Raw genomic sequence first — 18,941 nt, 5'->3', positions numbered from 1 at the left:
CAAGATTTTATCTATCGATAGCATCTGAAATTCAATGCTTGCATCATCATTACCATCATCTCACTCCCCCACTTATTGGTCTTAGTACAGGCTTGTGACTAGTATAACAACCGACCTTTCTGGCAATACGTTCCACTACAATCCTGGCCACAGGACTGATAGCTCCTCCTTCAGGGTCATAGAAAGGGCTTTGAGGATGGTCCAAACTGGTCAGAGGACGGATTTTATCTTCGGGCACTGTCGGTTTGTTAGGTGACTAAAGAACACACAAGTGAACAAAAATTAAATCAAAAACTGAAATTGGATTCAATACAGTTCAATGCAAAACATGTCCATTTTTTTCACAGATATGATGTCACCTGCCAGCAGTGTACATGACAATAATGGAGACTTACTGAAAGGATTTTTTTTTTTTTTTTTTTAATTGTGAAACTACCTGCTGTAAGCCTCTTCAGTAACAGCGAATAGTGTAAAACCTTAACGGAAACCAAAATGGGAATAGTCCCTCCTGCCCAAACTTTTGTGTAAAACTGGCACTAGAGCAGTTGTGTGACAAATCTCAATGTTTCTGTTTCTCAACTGATAAACATCTGAGATATCTCAAAGAAGTGATCTGGGCTGAAAACACTTATTGTTTACTGAATGCTTTTTCATGAATCAATAATAACATATTTTCTTCTTTTCACCATCTTGCTTTTATTCCGATACTTAATCTGTGTGATTTTACAGTTTGTGGTGTCTTTTCATTCATCCTGCGTAATGTTGGGTTTGTGATTCACTTCATGTAATCTTGATTTTAATAATTATTTCTTTGGCTCTATAAAACATTTGCTTTGTATGTGAATGGGCCAACAGAAATAAATCATTTAAAGAAAAAATAATAATAATAATGTTGAATACAGACCATGGAAAGTCAACTCTCTTCAATTCTAACTATTCTAACACAAAAAAAAAAAAAAATGTTCGAAGATTGTTTTCCACCATTTTTATTCCAAACACACATTTGTTTGGACACCAATTTTTGACAAGATGCACATTTTTTTAAATTCAATACAACTAATAACGTTCATTTATTTTGTGTTTTCATGAATGACGTTGCTCAAAAATTGTCTGTTGAGCTGAAAATTGTTAGCTGCAAAACACAGACCATAGGAAACTCATATGAACAAAACCCAGGGGTTCAAGTCTACTATATTGCTTGTATTTGTTCAATATCTGTCATCATGAAGTGTTCCTGAAGTTGTGTATCTGCTACAATATTGATTCAGCAATATATTTCATCTATCCAACAATATATGAAAGTAGCAGAAATAAAAATACATTTTAAAAAGGGAATTTATTGGTGCATGCCAATGTAATACACAGCCTTATAACAATGATTCCACGCATGGAGTCATTCTGCCTGCTCAAACACACACACATATATACAAATCTCTTACTGTTGACATAAGGCAGAAGACATAAAACAGCCCCTCAAGGTGAGGGCAGGAGAGAAAGACGTCCTTGTCCGTTCTAGGAGAATTGGATGTGTGATGATTTGACGTGATTTGTGGAAGACTGGCAGTACATATATGAAGAAATGGGGTAGACGATGATTGGCAATGTGAGCAGCAGGCAGGTAGAGGAAGACAAGGTGTAATGACAAGGTCAGAATGATGTTGCGAAAGGGAGAGGAGGGGTAGGGTTATTCAAGGGGAAAAAGTGGAGAGGGAAGTTTTTGTGACTTCAATGGTTTGATAAGGTCTGAAATAGTGTGAAACAGTAGCAGTCAGTTGAGAGAAGTGGCCATAAAGGCCAAACACCAGTGTTCTATCAGTGGCAATAATAAATTTTATGGATCAGATCTTTCACAATGATAAATTGAACGATCTGCTATCACAGGATCTTCACCAAATTGAACATTTTGTTCGTTGGTCATGACTGCTGATAGAATATATGCCATCCTACTTTTGGTGGAAGTAATTATGCAATACTACAGATTTTCAGCTTTAATTTCAGATTCTTTACATATAAATAAAAAATATGTATGTCAGAATTACAACAGTTTTGTATCTGGGTGCCTGTAAATATTCTTATTCATGTAGGCTATATTCTCAGAGCATTGAAGCGATTGCAACCAGACATTTCTGGATGTATTGCACAATATTACATGTGTGTCTCTCTCTTAAGGAAGCGAAAGTAATGGCTGCATGTACAGCTTTGGATTGTTCCCTTGTATTAATTGATACATGTAACTACTCTTAAAAGCAGGATGAATTCCAGCTATACAGTATATAAGTACAGTATATAGCTAAAGTTAGAGCCTTTTGAACTCGTTTGGTGGCACTTCACTCGACAGATGGACTCAAAGGCAAGCATAGGCCTTTTAATGGCAAAGAAGTGCAATAACATGCAATGGTCTAGAGTGGTAATCACTTGAACTGTAGCCTATTGAGTATGCTTTTCACTTGTTAAAAACAAAAGAGAAGTGTAAATGCCCTAAGAACAAGCAAAAACTGATGACAGATGCAAAAAGTCTTGGCAGAGCATCACATGTGATGAAATCATGTGTGTGGTTCTTTCTGTGAGTTCCACATTTCAGGCTTTAATTGACTAAAAGCATTTTTCAACTAAAGGTCACTGTGAGAGTGTAGTGATACATTTGTCTGACTTTGGTGCAGGCAGCGTTGGTTTAGTTGCCACTCAGGGACAGTGTGAATGTATGAGTGACTGATTGCCCTGTGATTGTCTGGCTAAATAAATGGATGGGTAGGTTTTCGACTAATTATTAAAAAGTAAATGTTTGATTCCTTAATTTGTTTTATTACTTTTGGTCTCTAAAATGGTGGGTAGGCTCCGACAGAAACCTTTGTAAATACTAACCTGATTTGGATGTAATTAACCTTAAAATAAAATTGAAAAAAAATGCAGCTGCTCTGTGACATCAGCTTTACTTATGCACACACACTAATATACTCAAGCGCATGTGACAATGAGTATTTTTGACATCATGAAGAAGGGTGGGGCAAACTTGTATACTCTCATCTGATTGGCTAAAATAGTACCGTCATTAATAATATGAGGTCCACACATAGACTGGCCATTTTCTGGAAATACTGGCTTTTATTTACATTTCACCACAATTACGTTAAATCTTTATTTTTTGTGCCCCTTATCCTCACGAGGGTTGCTGAAGCCTATCTCAGCTCACTATGGGGTAGTAGGTGGGGTAAACCGTGAATTAGTTCCCAACCAATCGCAGTGCACATGAAGGCAAACAACCATGCATGCATACACTAATACCCAAATTTAGTGTTCAAGCAGCCTACCATGCATGTTTTTGAGACTTGCAAACTCCACACAGGAAGCCCGGAGCCCGGAATTGAACTCTTGATCTCAGAACTATGAGGCAGATGTTTTGACCGCCCTCCTCTATTAAATATCAGAACACAGTTCTTTCCACTTGGATGCACATGATAAAGTTGTCCATCCGTTTAGAGCACATCCCTTATGTTCCATTTCAAATCAATTGTTGTGGTGTTTGGAGGAAAAGAAAAAGATGAAAATTGTGTCAATGACACAACATTAATGGACCTGACTGCAAAAAGAGGGAAAGCAAAATCACCATCATCAATCATCGATTAATTTTCTCCAAGTTCATGACCAACGGTTCGATTTACTTTTTTAACGGCTGAGTCAATCACCTTGAACTCAAAGACCGCTGTATAGTGAATGTGTGCCCTTGAGCGCAGCACATCTGAATACCGATCAAGATGGTTCGATTTGCATGGACTGGATTTAGAAAGGTGAAATGTTAACAATTCAACATGAAGTTCATCAAAATGCATACAGAATAACACTAGAAAGTGTATTGGTGAGTTGTAAGGAGTAGATGAGAACAGGATGGTCCTGGGTTTGGGTAAATCTGCAAATAAGCAGCCAGTTAGGCTTTGCCCACCCACCCCTTCTCCATTGGGCCTGGCATCTGTTTTAAAGCACCATATTGATACAGTCCATGCTTTTGGGTGGGCTATATGGTTCGGTTTGGGCAGAAGGTGGAGGCCTTGTAGCCACCACGCCTTATCCCCTTCAGACTCACATGTCCTCTAATTTTAATGCACTACGCTACTCTGAGGGCCACATGAGGAGGGAGTCTGAGTGCTAATGATGAACCTGATGACCATTCTAATAAGATGGGAGGTGGTTAGTCACTCAGCTCTTGGCATGACTCCTTGGCTGTGTGCCCCCTTAAGCCCCCACCTTTGAGCAGCACGCTGTAAGATATTGCCCTCCCGTGGGGTTGGTTGGCAGTTGGCAGCTCCTTGCTCTCCTGAGTAAATCCGGGGGTATAGTGTAGCGGGTTCAGCTTGTTCTTTGACATGACCGTGTGAGTGTGTTGATTCATTAATACTGTACATCTCCTGATGCTCAAACTGATTAGATTTAGTCCCTTGGTCTTAGACTTCTCTATTTCTATATAAATACTTTATGATTTTTAACTTCTGCTACTGTCCTCTCATTTGCACTCAAATTTCACTGCATATTAGAAACAACAACTTAACAATTAGATCTCACTGACCTCATATGACACCCCGCTATCAGTGCCTGCATCCCAGGGGATGAGATCTTGGACTACTTTTTGGACCCAGCCACATTCTTTGGTGCACAAATCCTCTGCAGACAGACCCACATTCCAGTCAGGACTTGGCCCCAGCATGGTCAGAAAGGACATAAGGTGACGGGCACGGTCAACCGAGAATTCCGCGGATGGTGCAGCTCGCCTGGAAAAGGAATGAAAAATTATTATTTTATAATGTCCATTTATAAACCTATGAAGCAACTAAATAAAGATTTAATCTGGGTCTACAACATCAGTTGAGGCTCTTTACCAGTCAAATTTAAAAAAACAGAACTTACAGAACTAACACATTAAGATGTAAATAGATTTATACTATAGCAAGTATTGTGTGCCAAAATTTTCATAGTTTCTGTCATCACACTGAGATGGAAAGATGTCACAGTAGGGATCTGAAAAGTTCCATGTATAGAAGATGAGAAGACAGCTCTCAACAATGCAAAATAATTATCCGTTGACGCTTTGAAAATTATTTTCCTAATTAAATTAAAAATGTGGTTTGAGAGAGTGTTTTATGAGACAGAAAACATCAGTTGCATCTTATTGTCTCTGTACTCCAGCCGAGGAGGAACCCAAATATCGTCTTGTCTCCCTTGATCTATGATTAGCAGCCAAACTAATTAGACGATTGTACAAATAAGAAGTGAAACAATAGTTACTGGTATATAGTCAATTAAATAGACACTCTTTTTTTCAACCTGTCATCCTATTAATGCATTTGACTCCAGTGCACTCAGTCCTGTCCTTGAGCACTCTTACTAATGATGGCCCCTGAAGGCAAGGAACAGCCTTCATCCCCTGGGAACGTGCGACCGGAGTCTACACTCAGCCACCTCTTTCTCAGCAAGTACTGGAACTCTGACATTTATCTTCGCTACCACCTGGGCTCAACAAAAAAAAAAAAAATCACTGACAGCAAAGGAGAGACAGAGCAAGAAGTCTGGTCGCACACAAGGATGGCGTTAATCACCTTAGACAATCTCAACAAAGTGCTTTTGTTATACCAAAATTCTTGCTGCAGCTAAAGGTATGCATTTGCACAAGCATAAATTCAGGTGAAAATGTTTCAGGAGTTTGTTCCAGAAAGTTGAGACAGGGACACCAATTGTCCTCTGTGCTCCGATTTGATTATTCAAGTAGCTCAGTGCTAGACCACCAAAAATGTGTATAGATAAAAGAATTCAAATGTCACAATTTGAATAAAATTCCCATTCTACTTCAACACTGTCTGCAAATTGAAGTTCATTTTAATCTACGGTGATTATTCAGAAGTGACTTTTTAGTACACACTGGGTCATGAGGAGCCACCCCACTGACTTGCATATTTGGATTATTCATCATATTCACTGTCAAGATTTTTCCCTTCAAATCAAGTAACATAGAGTTAAAAGTACCAGGCCATTAAACCTTTACTCTTCTAATTAGACTATTTTTCTGGATTCATTTTTCTGTTCATACTAAAGAACATTTTTGAACTAAGCTATTATCTCAAAATGTTTCAACCTATGAGATTGTAAGCAAGTCAGGGCTGTCTTTCTCCTTTTAGTACCTGGGTACAAGAAGAAAAATTACAATGGCGTTATTCATTCGGAAGCCCCCCTCCCCTCACCTCCACATAAAACACCTTCCTGAACCCCTTATTAGAAACATTTGAAACAAGATCCTAATGGATTCAACCCAACGCCACGAGAAGCTATTCTATGTACTGAATGTGTTGACAGCTTTGCTTTTCGCATAATAAGATATAACAAAGGCGTGGCGATTCACAACTCTATCCCTCGGTTGCTCGAGTAAAAGACATGCTTATGCGCTGTGCCTATGATAGACATACAACTACTTTTGATATGATTATCTACCTCCACAACTGAACTGTCATGTCCATTATTTTTTCTGTAGGCAGTGCAAGGATGAAAGAATTAATTGGTCACGTATACAGCACAGTGTAAGATAATTATTCTTGGTGGACATCCCGACTTCTATTCCTGGATTTGCAATACCCTTTGGAGATTAAAGTCATCGGCCTTTTGGTCGAAGAGTAAATAAAATTGCACAGGTTTTTACCGTTAAAGTTCTTTACACGCTGAGCCAACAAGCATCTTGTTTTTCTCATGAATAAGAGATTAAATTGCTTCAGGGGCTAATGAACTCTGTAAGAATACACTAGGCGGCAGTTTCAGGGATGCGTTTGTACTGATCAGCAAGTACTGGGTCCAACTTGGAAGTTGCATGACTGGCCTCAAAATATAGGTCATACTTTAACTGTGGTGGGTCAACCAACATATTTTCGTTTTAGTCCGTCAATCAAATCACCAAATCAATCAGTCTACAAGAAATTATAGAAAATCACAATGACACTATGAAAAAAAAAAAAAAATCTCGAAGTGACTTTATCGTCAATAGTTAGCCTAACATTAAAACAATAGCTATGCAATTGTAACGGTAAAATACATTTTAAAAATATTAAAAATATATATATATTCACAGGTTTGTGACAAAATATCAAAATGGTGATACGTATATCATGATACTTTGTATCCCAAAAGGTTATCGATATGCACCTGCCAAAAATCGAGGCATCGTTTTAAAAAGGTGTCACTGTTAAAATAGGAACAACAAGTTACTATCAAAATCTTCAACTATAATAGTGTCTCAGTTAACTCTATGGCTGCCATTGATGGCGCTCGACGCCCAATCCATTTAGACTGGGAGGATCGAACGTTCATTCGTTCGAAACTAGAGCATTCACAGTCACTGTGAAATATAGTGGGGCTGATGTGATGAAGGTTGGATACCACTGCAGATAGTCCGGTTAGAACTATAATTATGCCCGTCCGAATTAATGAGACCAAAAAACTTTCTCTTCCTCAACAATGCTTTATTTCTCTTCTATTGTTAACGTGGGTCTTAACTTTCGTTAGGTGGCCAAAATATGCCTGATCAGAAAAACAACAAATTGCAACTCACCACCAGGGGGATCCAAAACACGCAACATGCAAACCTGGCATTTTTAACAGCCGCCCCCAAATTTGTGAAACAGATTTGTGTCAATTTAGGCCAGCTAGGTGTCTTCGTCTTGGGGGAAGGCAGGTAGTCTGATCAGACGAGCCACCGGTCGAACAAAGAGTTTGTCCTTAACTTGAACTTCCGCCACTCGAACCTTGTTGTCTCTTCCCGGCATGATGGTCTTGACTGTTCCGACGGGCCAGAGGGACCTGGGAGCCTGTGGCTCGGCCACCATGACCACGGTTCCAACCTTGAAGTCGTCTTTGTCCTCTGTCCATTTGTTGCGGGTCTGCAGAGTGGGTAGGTAGTTTTGTGTGAAACATCTCCAAAACTGGTCACTGAGGATTTGACTGTGTCTCCACCGCTTTCTGCTCAAAAGATCTGATTCGGGGTACACCACCAATGGCAATGCTGAATCGTGCCGCCCCATTAGAAGAGTATTTGGTGTAATGGCGTCTGGATCTGCGATGTCCGACGACACATAACCCAGAGTTTAGAGTTTAATATTCCTTCGATCTCCACTAGCACAGTTCTCAGCACTTCCTCAGGAACGACTTGCACTCCTAAGGTGGTGCGAAGAGCTGATTTGACTGATCGGATCTCTCTTTCCCAAACTCCACCGAAATGTGGGGCCTTTGGGGGATTAAAGTGAAAGTCAATTTGCCGTGAAGACAGTTGGCTTTTCAGAAGAGGGGCAAGTTCATTGAAGGTCTGCTGTAATTCTGCATTGCCTCCCTTGAAATTTGTCCCTTGGTCAGAGTAGACTTCATGAGGTTTGCCTCTCCTTGCAATCAGTCTGCGCAAGGACATCAGGAAAGCATCAACGTCCAGGCTGGTTAGAAGGTCAATGTACGCGGCTCTGGTGGTTAGACATTTATAGAGAATACCCCAACGTTTCTCAGTTCGCCTCCCCACCTTAACCTCTAGGGGGCCAAAGCAGTCCATACCTGTAGAATAGAATGCTGGATGATGAAGTCTGAGGCGAGCTGGGGGCAAGTCATCCATTTTTGGGGTTTCTGGTTTTGCCCTCCATTTTTGACATTCTGGGCACTCATGCTGGAGTTTACGCACTGCTTGTCTGCCTCTTAAAATCCAATAGCACCTGCGAATCTCCGCGAAGACCCGGTCAGCTCCTGGATGACGTAGCTGCTGGTCGTAGGTCTTGAGGATAAGCTTGGTGATGTGGTGGGCTGGATCAAGTACTACTGGATGAAGAGAATCTGTAGTAAGATTACAGTGGCGGAGACGACCACCAACTCTTATCAATTCCATTTCTTGATCCCACTCTGGTGACAGCTTCAACAGACGACTATCGGGACGTACAGCTCTCCCAGCTTTGAAATGTTCCACTTCCATTGGGAAACTGTTGCATTGTGCCTTTCTCAGAATTGTGAGTTCAGCCTGCCGGTAATCTTCTGCAGATGGACAGTAATCTTTGCTTGCCGCCCCGTGCAGGCTGCGAGCAGTGGTCTCTAACAATTCTTGGAAATGTCCGAATTGTTGTGGATCAGGTAGCAGATGAGCTGAGCAGTTTGAAATCTGGCCACAAAACACAGATTTCCTCATCTCTTCGGGAATGTCATTATTTAAAATGACCGGTTTGACTGGCCACTTGGAATGATGTTACTTTAAGAAATCTGGACCTTGGTTCCAGTGGTTGTGGTTCTTAAAGTAGCCCAGAGTTTTTCCACGCGTGATATCATCTGCCGGGTTGTTTTGTGAGTTCACATATCGCCATGCCATTGGGTTGGTGAGCTCCTGGATTTCCGCTATGCGGGTCCCGACGAACACCTTATAGTTACAGGACTCTGACTGTAGCTAAGTGAGGACTGTTGTGGAGTCAGTCCAGTAGATGTACTCACTTATCTCCAGTGTGAGCTCTCTTTTCAACATTGCTGCAAGTTGAGCTCCACTTAGTGCACCACAAAGTTCAAGTCTCGGCATTGATAGCTGTTTTTTCGGTGCCACGCGCGATCTAGCAGCCAGAAAGGACACTTGTACATTATCTTGATAGGTAGTGCTGAGGTAACTCACCGATCCATATGCCTGCTCTGAAGCATCACTGAATATGTGAACTGTCCTACTGCAGGTGGAATGATGCGAGTTGGATTTGGTGTAGCACCTTGGAAATGAGATCTCGGTGAGTTGGGAAAGTTCGTTTTCCCAGGATGTCCAAGCTTTGAGCAAATCCTCAGGCAAATTGGGGTCATCCCATTCTCGTTTTTTCGTCCAGAGTTTCTGTACTAATATTTTGGCTCTGGTGATGTATGGGCTGATGTATCCCAACGGGTCAAATTGACTGGCAAGCACCTTGTAGATGACTCTCATAGTAGGCTACTCTTTGATGGAAGGAGCTGGTTTGTAGCATAACGTATCCGAACGACAGTGCCACATAAGCCCAAGTGCCAACTCTTGAGGGTCGTGGCTGTTTTGGGTGAACCAGAGTTTTGTGCTTTCTGATGTGCACTCGAGAGGTAGGTGTTTGATTACCTCTGGGTGACTGGTTGCCCACTAACGAAGTTCAAAACCGCCTTCTTCCAGTATACGACGTAACTTGTTGGTGAGGGACTGTGCCTGTTGGACTGATGGTAGGCTCTGCAGCCAGTTATCGACGTAGAAACAACGTGTAACTGCTGTTCGGACATCTTCGTTTGACTCATTATTGTTTATCACGTGAGTTTGCAAAGCAAATGTGGCACAGCAGGGGCTCGAAACAGTTCCGAATGGAAGTACTAACCACTGGTACACTTCGGGGGCTTCATTGCTTGTGTTCCGCCAAAGAAACCTTAGGTACGGCTGTTCTTTGGGCAGGAGGCGTACCTGGTGAAACATCGCCTTTACGTCACTGCTGATGGCCACTTTATTCTCTCTGAATCGCAACAAGACTCCTAGAAGACTTGAACTAAGAGTGGGGCCAGGAAGTAAGTGCTCGTTCAAAGACAGTCCTTTGTACTTGAATGAACAGTTGAATACTATTCGATTCTTGGGATTATGGGTTACCATATGGTGGGGAATGTACCACCCAGGACTGGAGTCAACTTCAGTAGGTAACAGTTTCTTTATGTAACCTGAATTAAGGAGTTTGTTGATTTCCTCCTTATAGGCTACAATCTTCATTATGTCCTTTGCCACCTTTTCTCTGTACTACGTAAAAGGCCAAGTGCAGCTTCTTTAGGTGCTTGAAGCTGGGGTAGATTCTTTTTCCACAGTAAGGGTGTTGCATACCTTTGGACACCGTTCACTTCCACTCTGGTAGTTCTCTCCGCCAATGTCTTTAGTGCTTCAGAGTCTTCTCTTGATCTTGTAACAGCCTTTTCACTGCGATAAGGCAAGACGTCAAGTTGCCATAAACGTTCAACATGAGTGAAGAGGTCGGCTTGAGGTAGATGACCAGAAGTAAAGAAGCAATGTGCAGAAGGAAAAGCACTATTTAGGTGCCTTGATGGGCCTTGTAAGGTCCATCCCAAGATTGTCTTGACTGCTGCTGGACCATCTGGAGGCCCAAGGCGGACTGGCTCTATTGGGAGGATGAGGTGTTGATGGTCAGAACCTATCAAAAACAGTGGCTGTGCTTGGTCTATAGCAGGAATTGGCAAGTATTTAAGGTGGAGATATTTTCTTCTGAGGGTATCTATTGGGTAGGAGTGACTCCCCAGAGCAAGCTTCTTGGCAGTGGAGGCATTGCGTATTTCATAGTTTTGACTAGGGTTGGTGGCAGATGAAAGTGTGAATGATACAGAGGAACCGTGGACAATACAGACGTCTTGTCGTACTGTTCTTAGATGCAGATCCTCAGGACTCCCGTGAAGTCCTAGGGCTTGGAATGCCTCATGGAGGAGAATGGTTCGCTCTGAGCCATCATCAAGCACGGCGTAGGTATCCAGCGCTGTATTTCCATTTTTCAGGATGACTCTGATGACTTTGTTGCTACTAATAGGTTTATCCACATACAGTGTTTCAACAGTGGAGCACATTATTTCAGTGTTGTCATTGCCGACTGGAAAGCTGGTTGTGGGGCTGTGATCTTGAATTGCATTATTTTCGTGGAGCACCTCTAAGTGTTTTCCTTTGCACTTCTTGCATCTTGCCTTTAGAGTGCATTGTGATGACAAATGTTCACGCCCGCATCTCCAACATCTCTTGTTTGAACGAATCCAGTTGTCTATTTGGTCCTTTGTTAGGATTTTAAAGTTTGTGCACTGGTTAAGAAAATGTTGGGTTGTATTACAAAAAGGGCAGAATTTTGTTGGTTCTTTCGTATTTTCTTTAGGTTCATGCTTCGACGGCCTCATTTCAGCTTGCTTTAGCTCACTACTGTGAAACACAAAGCTGCCCTTTGGTTGAGTCTCTCTTGGTTGCTCTTTCCTTGTGAAAGGGCGGTCTCTGCTGTACTTGTTGGAAAACTGCGGAATATCTTCATGAACCCTGACTTCATACTCCAACCAATCTGATAAATGTAATAGAGTGGGGATCGGTGTTCGGAGAGGATTTACGTGTCTCTTGAAATCTGCTCGGAGGTGATGTGGCAACTTAGTTAATATTCTGGATACGTGTGAACCACATTTTAACTCTGTTTAGCCCAAGATCACTTAACTGAAACAACATCCCAACCAGGGCACGCACCTTTAAAGCAAATTTCCGGAATGCCTTGGTATCACCGCTTCTGATGTTTGGCTCGTCCATAAGCTCGGCGATGCGTTTCAGTGCTAACTGGTGAGGCTGACCATATTGTTCATTGAGAGCATTCAGAGTGTCACTGTAGGGGTAGCGGCTGCTGCAGTATGAATCAGCAAGGAGTAACGCTTCCTCCAACTTGAGATGATCCAGCAAAATCTGGTATTTGAACTGCTCTGTAGCATCTCGCGGCAGAAGATTATCAAGAGCAACTTTGAGGCGAGTGAACTCTCGGGGGTCCTCATGCACAAAATAGGGAATGGTTGGGGTTGGCCCTCGATATGCATGTTCGTGCTGTGTGCTGTACCTCGGAGGTTCGTATCTGCCACCAGGTCGATCATAATGATAGTGACTAGAATGTCTTTCATTAGGATAAGGTGACGTGTGGTTTCTTGGGTCACCTGACTCATAATTGTAGTCATAATTATGAAAACGTCTCTCATTATGTCGTTGGTGAGATCTTTGGAAATAGTAATGTGAATTTATGGATTCACCAAAGCGTTGGCGTGGACTCTGGGACTCACGATGACGTGAGCGTGGACTCGGAGACTCACTGTGGTGGGTGCTGCGTGGACTCGGAGACTCACGATGGCGTAGGCGTGGACTCAGAGACTCACGATGGCATCGGCGTGGACTCGGAGGCTCACGATGGCGTCGGCGTGGACTCGGAGGCTCACGATGGTGTCGGCGTGGACTCGGTGACTCACGATGGCGTAGGCGTGGACTCGGAGACTCACGATGGCGTCGGCGTGGACTCAAAGACTCGCGATGACGTCGGCGTGGACTCAAAGACTCGCGATGACGTCGGCGTGGACTTGGAGACTCACGATGGCGTCGGCGTGGACCTGGAGACTCACGATGGCGTCGGCGTGGACTTGGGGACTGGCGTCTGCGTGGACTCGGAGACTCACGACGCCATATGTGTGGACTCTGGGACTCACGACGGTGACAGCGTGGACTCGGAGACTCACGACGGTGTACGCTGTGTGGACCGAAAGACTCATGACGGTGTAGTCGTGGACTCTGCAACTCACGGTGTCGACCATGTGGACTCTGGGACTCACGACGGTGACTGCATGGACTGGGAGACTCATGATGGCGACTGTGTGGACTCTGGGACTCACGGTGATGTAGGCTGCGTGGACCGGGAGACTCACGGCGTCAACCACGTGGACTCTGGGACTCACGACGGTGACTGCGTGGACTGGGAGACTCACGATGGCGACTGTGTGGACTCTGGGACTCACGGTGTCGTAGGCTGCGTGGACCGGGAGACTCACGGCGTCGACCACGTGGACTCTGGCACTCACGACGGTGACTGCGTGGACTGGGAGACTCACGATGGCGACTGTGTGGACTCTGGGACTCACGGTGTCGTAGGCTGCGTGGACCGGGAGACTCACGGCGTCGACCACGTGGACTCTGGCACTCACGACGGTGACTGCGTGGACTGGGAGACTCACGGCGGTTACTGCGTGGACTGGGAGACTCACGATGGCGACTGTGTGGACTCTGGGACTCACGGTGACGTAGGCTGCGTGGACCGGGAGACTCACGGCGTCGACCATGTGGACTCTGGATCTCTAATCCTTTCACGTTGACCTCGTTACATGTCTGCGCTGCTTCCTGCGTGCTCAATGGTTGTGCTGCTTGTTCGTCGGTGATGCAGTTGGCAATATTTTCTTCTTCTGATGAGCCATTTTCTGAAGAGTCTATATCTTCTGATTCTTCCTCTTTGCTATCTCGCATGACTTCGTAATCCTCTAGGTCAACTGGAAGTTGAATTGAGCGTTTAGGTCTGTTGTGCTCATCTTCGGCGGACATTTGTCTGCTGTATTTATCCATCCGGTTCGAAGGACCATGTGAAATATAGTGGGGCTGATGTGATGAAGGTTGGATACCACTGCAGATAGTCCGGTTAGAACTATAATTATGCCCGTCCGAATTAATGAGACCAAAAAACTTGCTCTTCCTCAACAATGCTTTATTTCTCTTCTTTCTATTGTTAACGTGGGTCTTAACTTTCGTTAGGTGGCCAAAATATGCCTGATCAGAAAAACAACAAATTGCAACTCACCACCAGCGGGATCCAAAACACGCAACATGCAAACCTGGCATTTTTAACAGTCACTCTTTCTGATTTCCAGGCCATTTACAAGTCAAATTTCTGTTCATGTTAATGCAGATTCCTGGCCCACTTCCTGTTCCTTAACCCAAAATCAACAGTGACTCATAAAATGCCGCGAAATCAACAGGAAGGGACTCAAAATCAATAAAGTAATGATCTGAAATGCCCCAAAAGTACCTCGTTGCCTAGCATTGGCTGCCACTGATGGCCATAGACGTTCAATCTGTTTGAAGTGGGAGGGATGGCAGCGAATGAACGAATTTTCATTTGCTGCCACCCTCCCAGTTCAAATGGATTGGCTGTCTATTAGTGGTAAACTCATTTTTGTTTTTCTGTTTATTAGTCGTTTTGTAGAATGTCTTAGGTTGATTTCCTGACCAATGTATCGATAATCGTTGAATCGCCATATTGTGAAATCATCGTTATCGTAAGCTTTGTATTGCAAATCGTATCGTATCGTGAGGTACCAAGATGTTCTCACTCCTATTCATAGGAGCTAACCACTGCTGCGATACAATTTTCATACTATCAAACACTGTACCTAAATTTAAATGGAGCTTCCATTCAAAATCGTCACTTCTATTTTTGTATGCCAAACCTACTCTCTGTAATCCCTTGAAACATACTAGCAAGCATTACCGTAGTCCCATTCTGTCTGGTATTTTTGACACAATTTGATATCTAAAGTGTGCCTGCCTCACCGAACTCCAAGGCGCTTCCAGATAAGATTGTAACGTTACAGTGGGGCAAATTAGTATTTAGTCAACCACTAATTGTGCAAGTTCCACTTGAAAATATTAGAGAGGCCTGTAATTGTCAACATGGGTAAACCTCAACGTTGAGAGACAGAATGTGGAACAAAAAAACAGAAAATCACATTGTTTGATTTTTAAAGAATTTATTTGCAAATCATGGTGGAAAAGGGTTAATACCAAAAGTTCATCTCAATACTTTGTTATGTACCCTTTGTTGGTAATAACGGAGGCCAACTGTTTTCTGTAACTCTTCAAAAGCTTTTCACACAATGTTGCTGGTATTTTGGCCCATTCCTCCATGCAAATCTCCTCTAGAGCAGTGATGTTTTGGAGCTGTTGTTGGGCAATACGGACTTTCAACTCCCTCCACAGATTTTCTATGGGGTTGGGATCTGGAGACTGGCTAGGCCACTCCAGGAGTTTGAAATGCTTCTTACGAAGCCACTTCTCTGTTGCCCTGGCTGTGTGTTTGGGATCATTGTCATGGTGAAAGACCCAGCCACATCTCATTTTCAATGCCCTTGCTGATGGAAGGAGATTTTCACTCAAAATCACTCAATACATGGCCCCTTTCATGCTTTCCTTTACACCAGTGGTGTCCAAACTATTCCACATAGGGCCGCAGTGGGTGCTGGATTTCATTCCTACAAAACAGGTTGACATCTTTTCACCAATCTGGTGTCTTACAAGTGTAACCAGTTGATTGCAGTCAGGTGCTGCTTGTTTTAGCACAAACTCCATTGGTTAAACTGTCTGTGCTCGATTGGTAGGAACAAAAACCAGGACCCACAGCGGCCCTTGCGGACAGGTTTGGACACCCATGCTTTACACAGATCAGTCGTCCTGGTCCCTTTGCAGAAAAACAACAGTGATGGCTGCCAGCCGGGAACCTGAAAGCCACAGTAATGGGGTGGTAGGTGGGTCCCACACTTTTTCCTCATGGCGTGGCTCCTGGGGTGCGGCCTCCCCTCTGCCTGGGCTGCCGGCCGCGGCAGTGGGGTAAGGGGTCGGGGCTCCGATCTTGCATCGCCCCATTACAGTTCCTCGGCGTTCTCCTGCCTCCGCCTTCCCCTCTTCTCTGACTGGACATCCGCACTGCGCTCCGTCGCGGGTCCCCCCATAATCCCTTCCTGTTCGCTGCTTTGTCATAATAAAAAGGTATTTTGAATGATCACAATGGGAGTATATCAGACTCTCAATGTGAAAAATTAAAACTGTTCAGACAACCCGGGCAATCAGACTTCCATTCTCTGTGTCAAACAGCTGAACAGGACAGGTTAAAAAAAAAAAAAAAGAAAAACAGCCCCAAAGCATGATGTTTCCACCCCCATGCTTCACAGTGGGTATGGTGTTCTTCGGTTGCAATTCAGTATTCTTTCTCCTCCAAACACCAGAACCTGTGTTTCTACCAAAAATTTCTATTTTGGTTTCATCTGACCATATCACATTCTCCCAGTCCTCTTCTGGATCATCCAAATGCTCTCTAGCGAACCGCAGACGGGCTTGGACGTGTACTTTCTTCAGTAGGGGGACACATCTGGCAGTGCAGGATTTGAGTCCCTGGCGGCACATTGTGTTACTGACAGTAGCCTTTGTTACTGTGGTCCCAGCTCTCTGTAGGTCATTCACTAGGTCCCCCCGTGTGGTTCTGGGGTTTTTGCTCACCGTTCTTGTTATCATTTTGACGCCACAGGTGAGAGCTTGCATGCAACCCCAGATCGAAGGAGATAATTAGTGGTCTTTTATGTCTTCCATTTTCTAATAATTGCTTCCACAGTTGATTTTTTTACACCAAGCGCTTTACCTATTGCAGATTCAGTCTTCCCAACCTGGTGCAGGTCTACAATTTTGTTTCTGGTGTCCTTCGACAGCTCTTTGGTCTTGGCCATAGTGGAGTTTGGAGTGTGACGGACTGAGATTGTGGACAGGTGTCTTTTATACCAATAATTAGTTAAAACAGATGCCATTACTACCTACCAGTAATGAGTGGAGCCTCGTTAGACCTCGTTAGAAGAAGTTAGACCTCTTTGACAGCCAGAAATCTTGCTTGTTTGTAGGTGACCAAATACTCATTTTCCACTCTAATTTGGAAATAAATTCTTTAAAAATCAAACAATGTGATTTTCTGTTTTTTTTTTCATATTTTGTCTCTCGTGGTTGAGGTCTACCCATGTTGACAATTACAGGCCTCTCTAATCTTTTCACGTAGGAGAACTTGCGCAATTGGTGGTTGACTAAATACTTATTTGTCCCACTGTACATGAGGTTTGCACAGTACTGAGGCCATACTTACGTATTATTTCATTCGCGAGTCACAACTGATGTATTAATGGTATACACGTGTCCATTGTAATGGCTGTAGTAAGCCGCTGGAGAACACAGTGACGAGCATTGCCTAAAAATGCCAAGAGGATGCGAGCTCAATGGAGAGGGCCATCAAAACGACATCCAAATTTACATAACCACACAACAAATCTCGCACAGCACCCAATCCACACTTCAAACTGCCTCAGTGAAATTAAATCCTGGATGCAAGAAAACTATCTTCAACTCAACAGTAACAAATCAGACATAATCATCTTCGACCCTGCAGCCCACATCATAGACAGTCAATTTTCCCTCACCATCAACAACTGCATCCTGCCTCTCTCAACACATTCCCGCAACCTTGGTATCATTTTTGACAATAAACTAAGATTCGACCACCACATCAACCATATCACCAGAACTGCCTTCTTCCACCTCAAGAACATACTGTAGCCCGTCTTCGCCCCTCCCTCACCTTCTCTACTGCTGAAACCCTCATCCATGCCTTCATAACCTCCAGACTTGACTACTGCAACAGCATTCTCTTCGGTTCTCCATCCAAACTCATCAATAAATTACAATATATCCAAAACTCCGCTGCACGCCTTCTCACCCGGACCCCCTATAGGAACCACATTATCCCCGTCCTCAACAAACTGCACTGGCTTCCTATCTCATACAGAATTCAGTTCAAAATCATCCTTCTCACTTACAAAGCACTCAATAACTTGGCCCCTCCCTACCTCACAGACCTTCTCTGTCCCCACATCCCCTCCAGTCACCTCCGCTCTTCTAATGGAAACATCCTCGCACCGCCCAAACAAAGAACACACCAAACTTGAGGGGACAGAGCCTTCTCCGCTGCTGCCCCCTCCCTTTGGAACTCACTCCCTAAACCCATCTGTACCTGTTCAGACCTTCCCACGTTCAAAAAACTGTTAAAAACTCACTTTTTTAAACTAGCTTTTAACTTATAATTATTTTCTTTGTTTTGTTCTGTTCACGTTGTTTTCTGTTTTTGTTCCTACTGTAAAGCGTCTTTGAACATTGGTAAAAGCGCTCTACAAATGAAATGTATTATTATTATTATTATTATTATTATTATTATTAAAATGGTCTCGTCACTGCAGTGAGCATTTCACCCCAGACTGCCACAAATATTGGCGAACGTGGCATGTGTTGAGTTGGTTTGAGTTGAAGCCGTTAGCAAACGACATACTCAATGGTGACACCTGAATCTTTGAATGTAACTACTGAATACTGCAAGTAATTTTTTTGGTGTAAATTCTTTATGTTCTTATTCTTTTGAGGCTTCTCTTCATCCAGAAATCAGTTTCATTAGACCAGCAGCCGCACATTTAGTAAACTTTGATCCGAAGTGCACTTCTGACACAATTCACTCACTCACAAGAAAAAAGTCAACCAAAAAACAGGAATTTGGTGCAGGCTGAATTTATCT

At 43.4% G+C, this 18,941-nt stretch overlaps 1 protein-coding gene across 2 annotated transcripts in view; it reads right to left on the bottom strand.

Moving 5' to 3' along the window:
* Window positions 1-18,941, bottom strand: part of spon1a (spondin 1a) — a 109,966-nt gene that overhangs the window by 8,777 nt on the left and 82,248 nt on the right. For both annotated transcript variants that reach the window (XM_057840026.1, XM_057840027.1), the window contains exons 8-9: window positions 4,559-4,760; window positions 116-256 (exon numbers count right to left, since the gene is read on the bottom strand). In XM_057840026.1, coding sequence (XP_057696009.1) covers window positions 116-256; window positions 4,559-4,760 — 343 coding nt within the window. The remainder of the gene's footprint in view (window positions 1-115; window positions 257-4,558; window positions 4,761-18,941) is intronic.

The sequence above is a fragment of the Corythoichthys intestinalis genome, chromosome 1, assembly GCF_030265065.1.
Source record: "Corythoichthys intestinalis isolate RoL2023-P3 chromosome 1, ASM3026506v1, whole genome shotgun sequence".
NCBI classification, from domain to species: Eukaryota; Metazoa; Chordata; class Actinopteri; order Syngnathiformes; family Syngnathidae; genus Corythoichthys; species Corythoichthys intestinalis.
The sequence above is the reverse complement of the archived record's forward strand: the minus strand, read 5'-3'. Positions and strand labels throughout refer to the sequence as shown.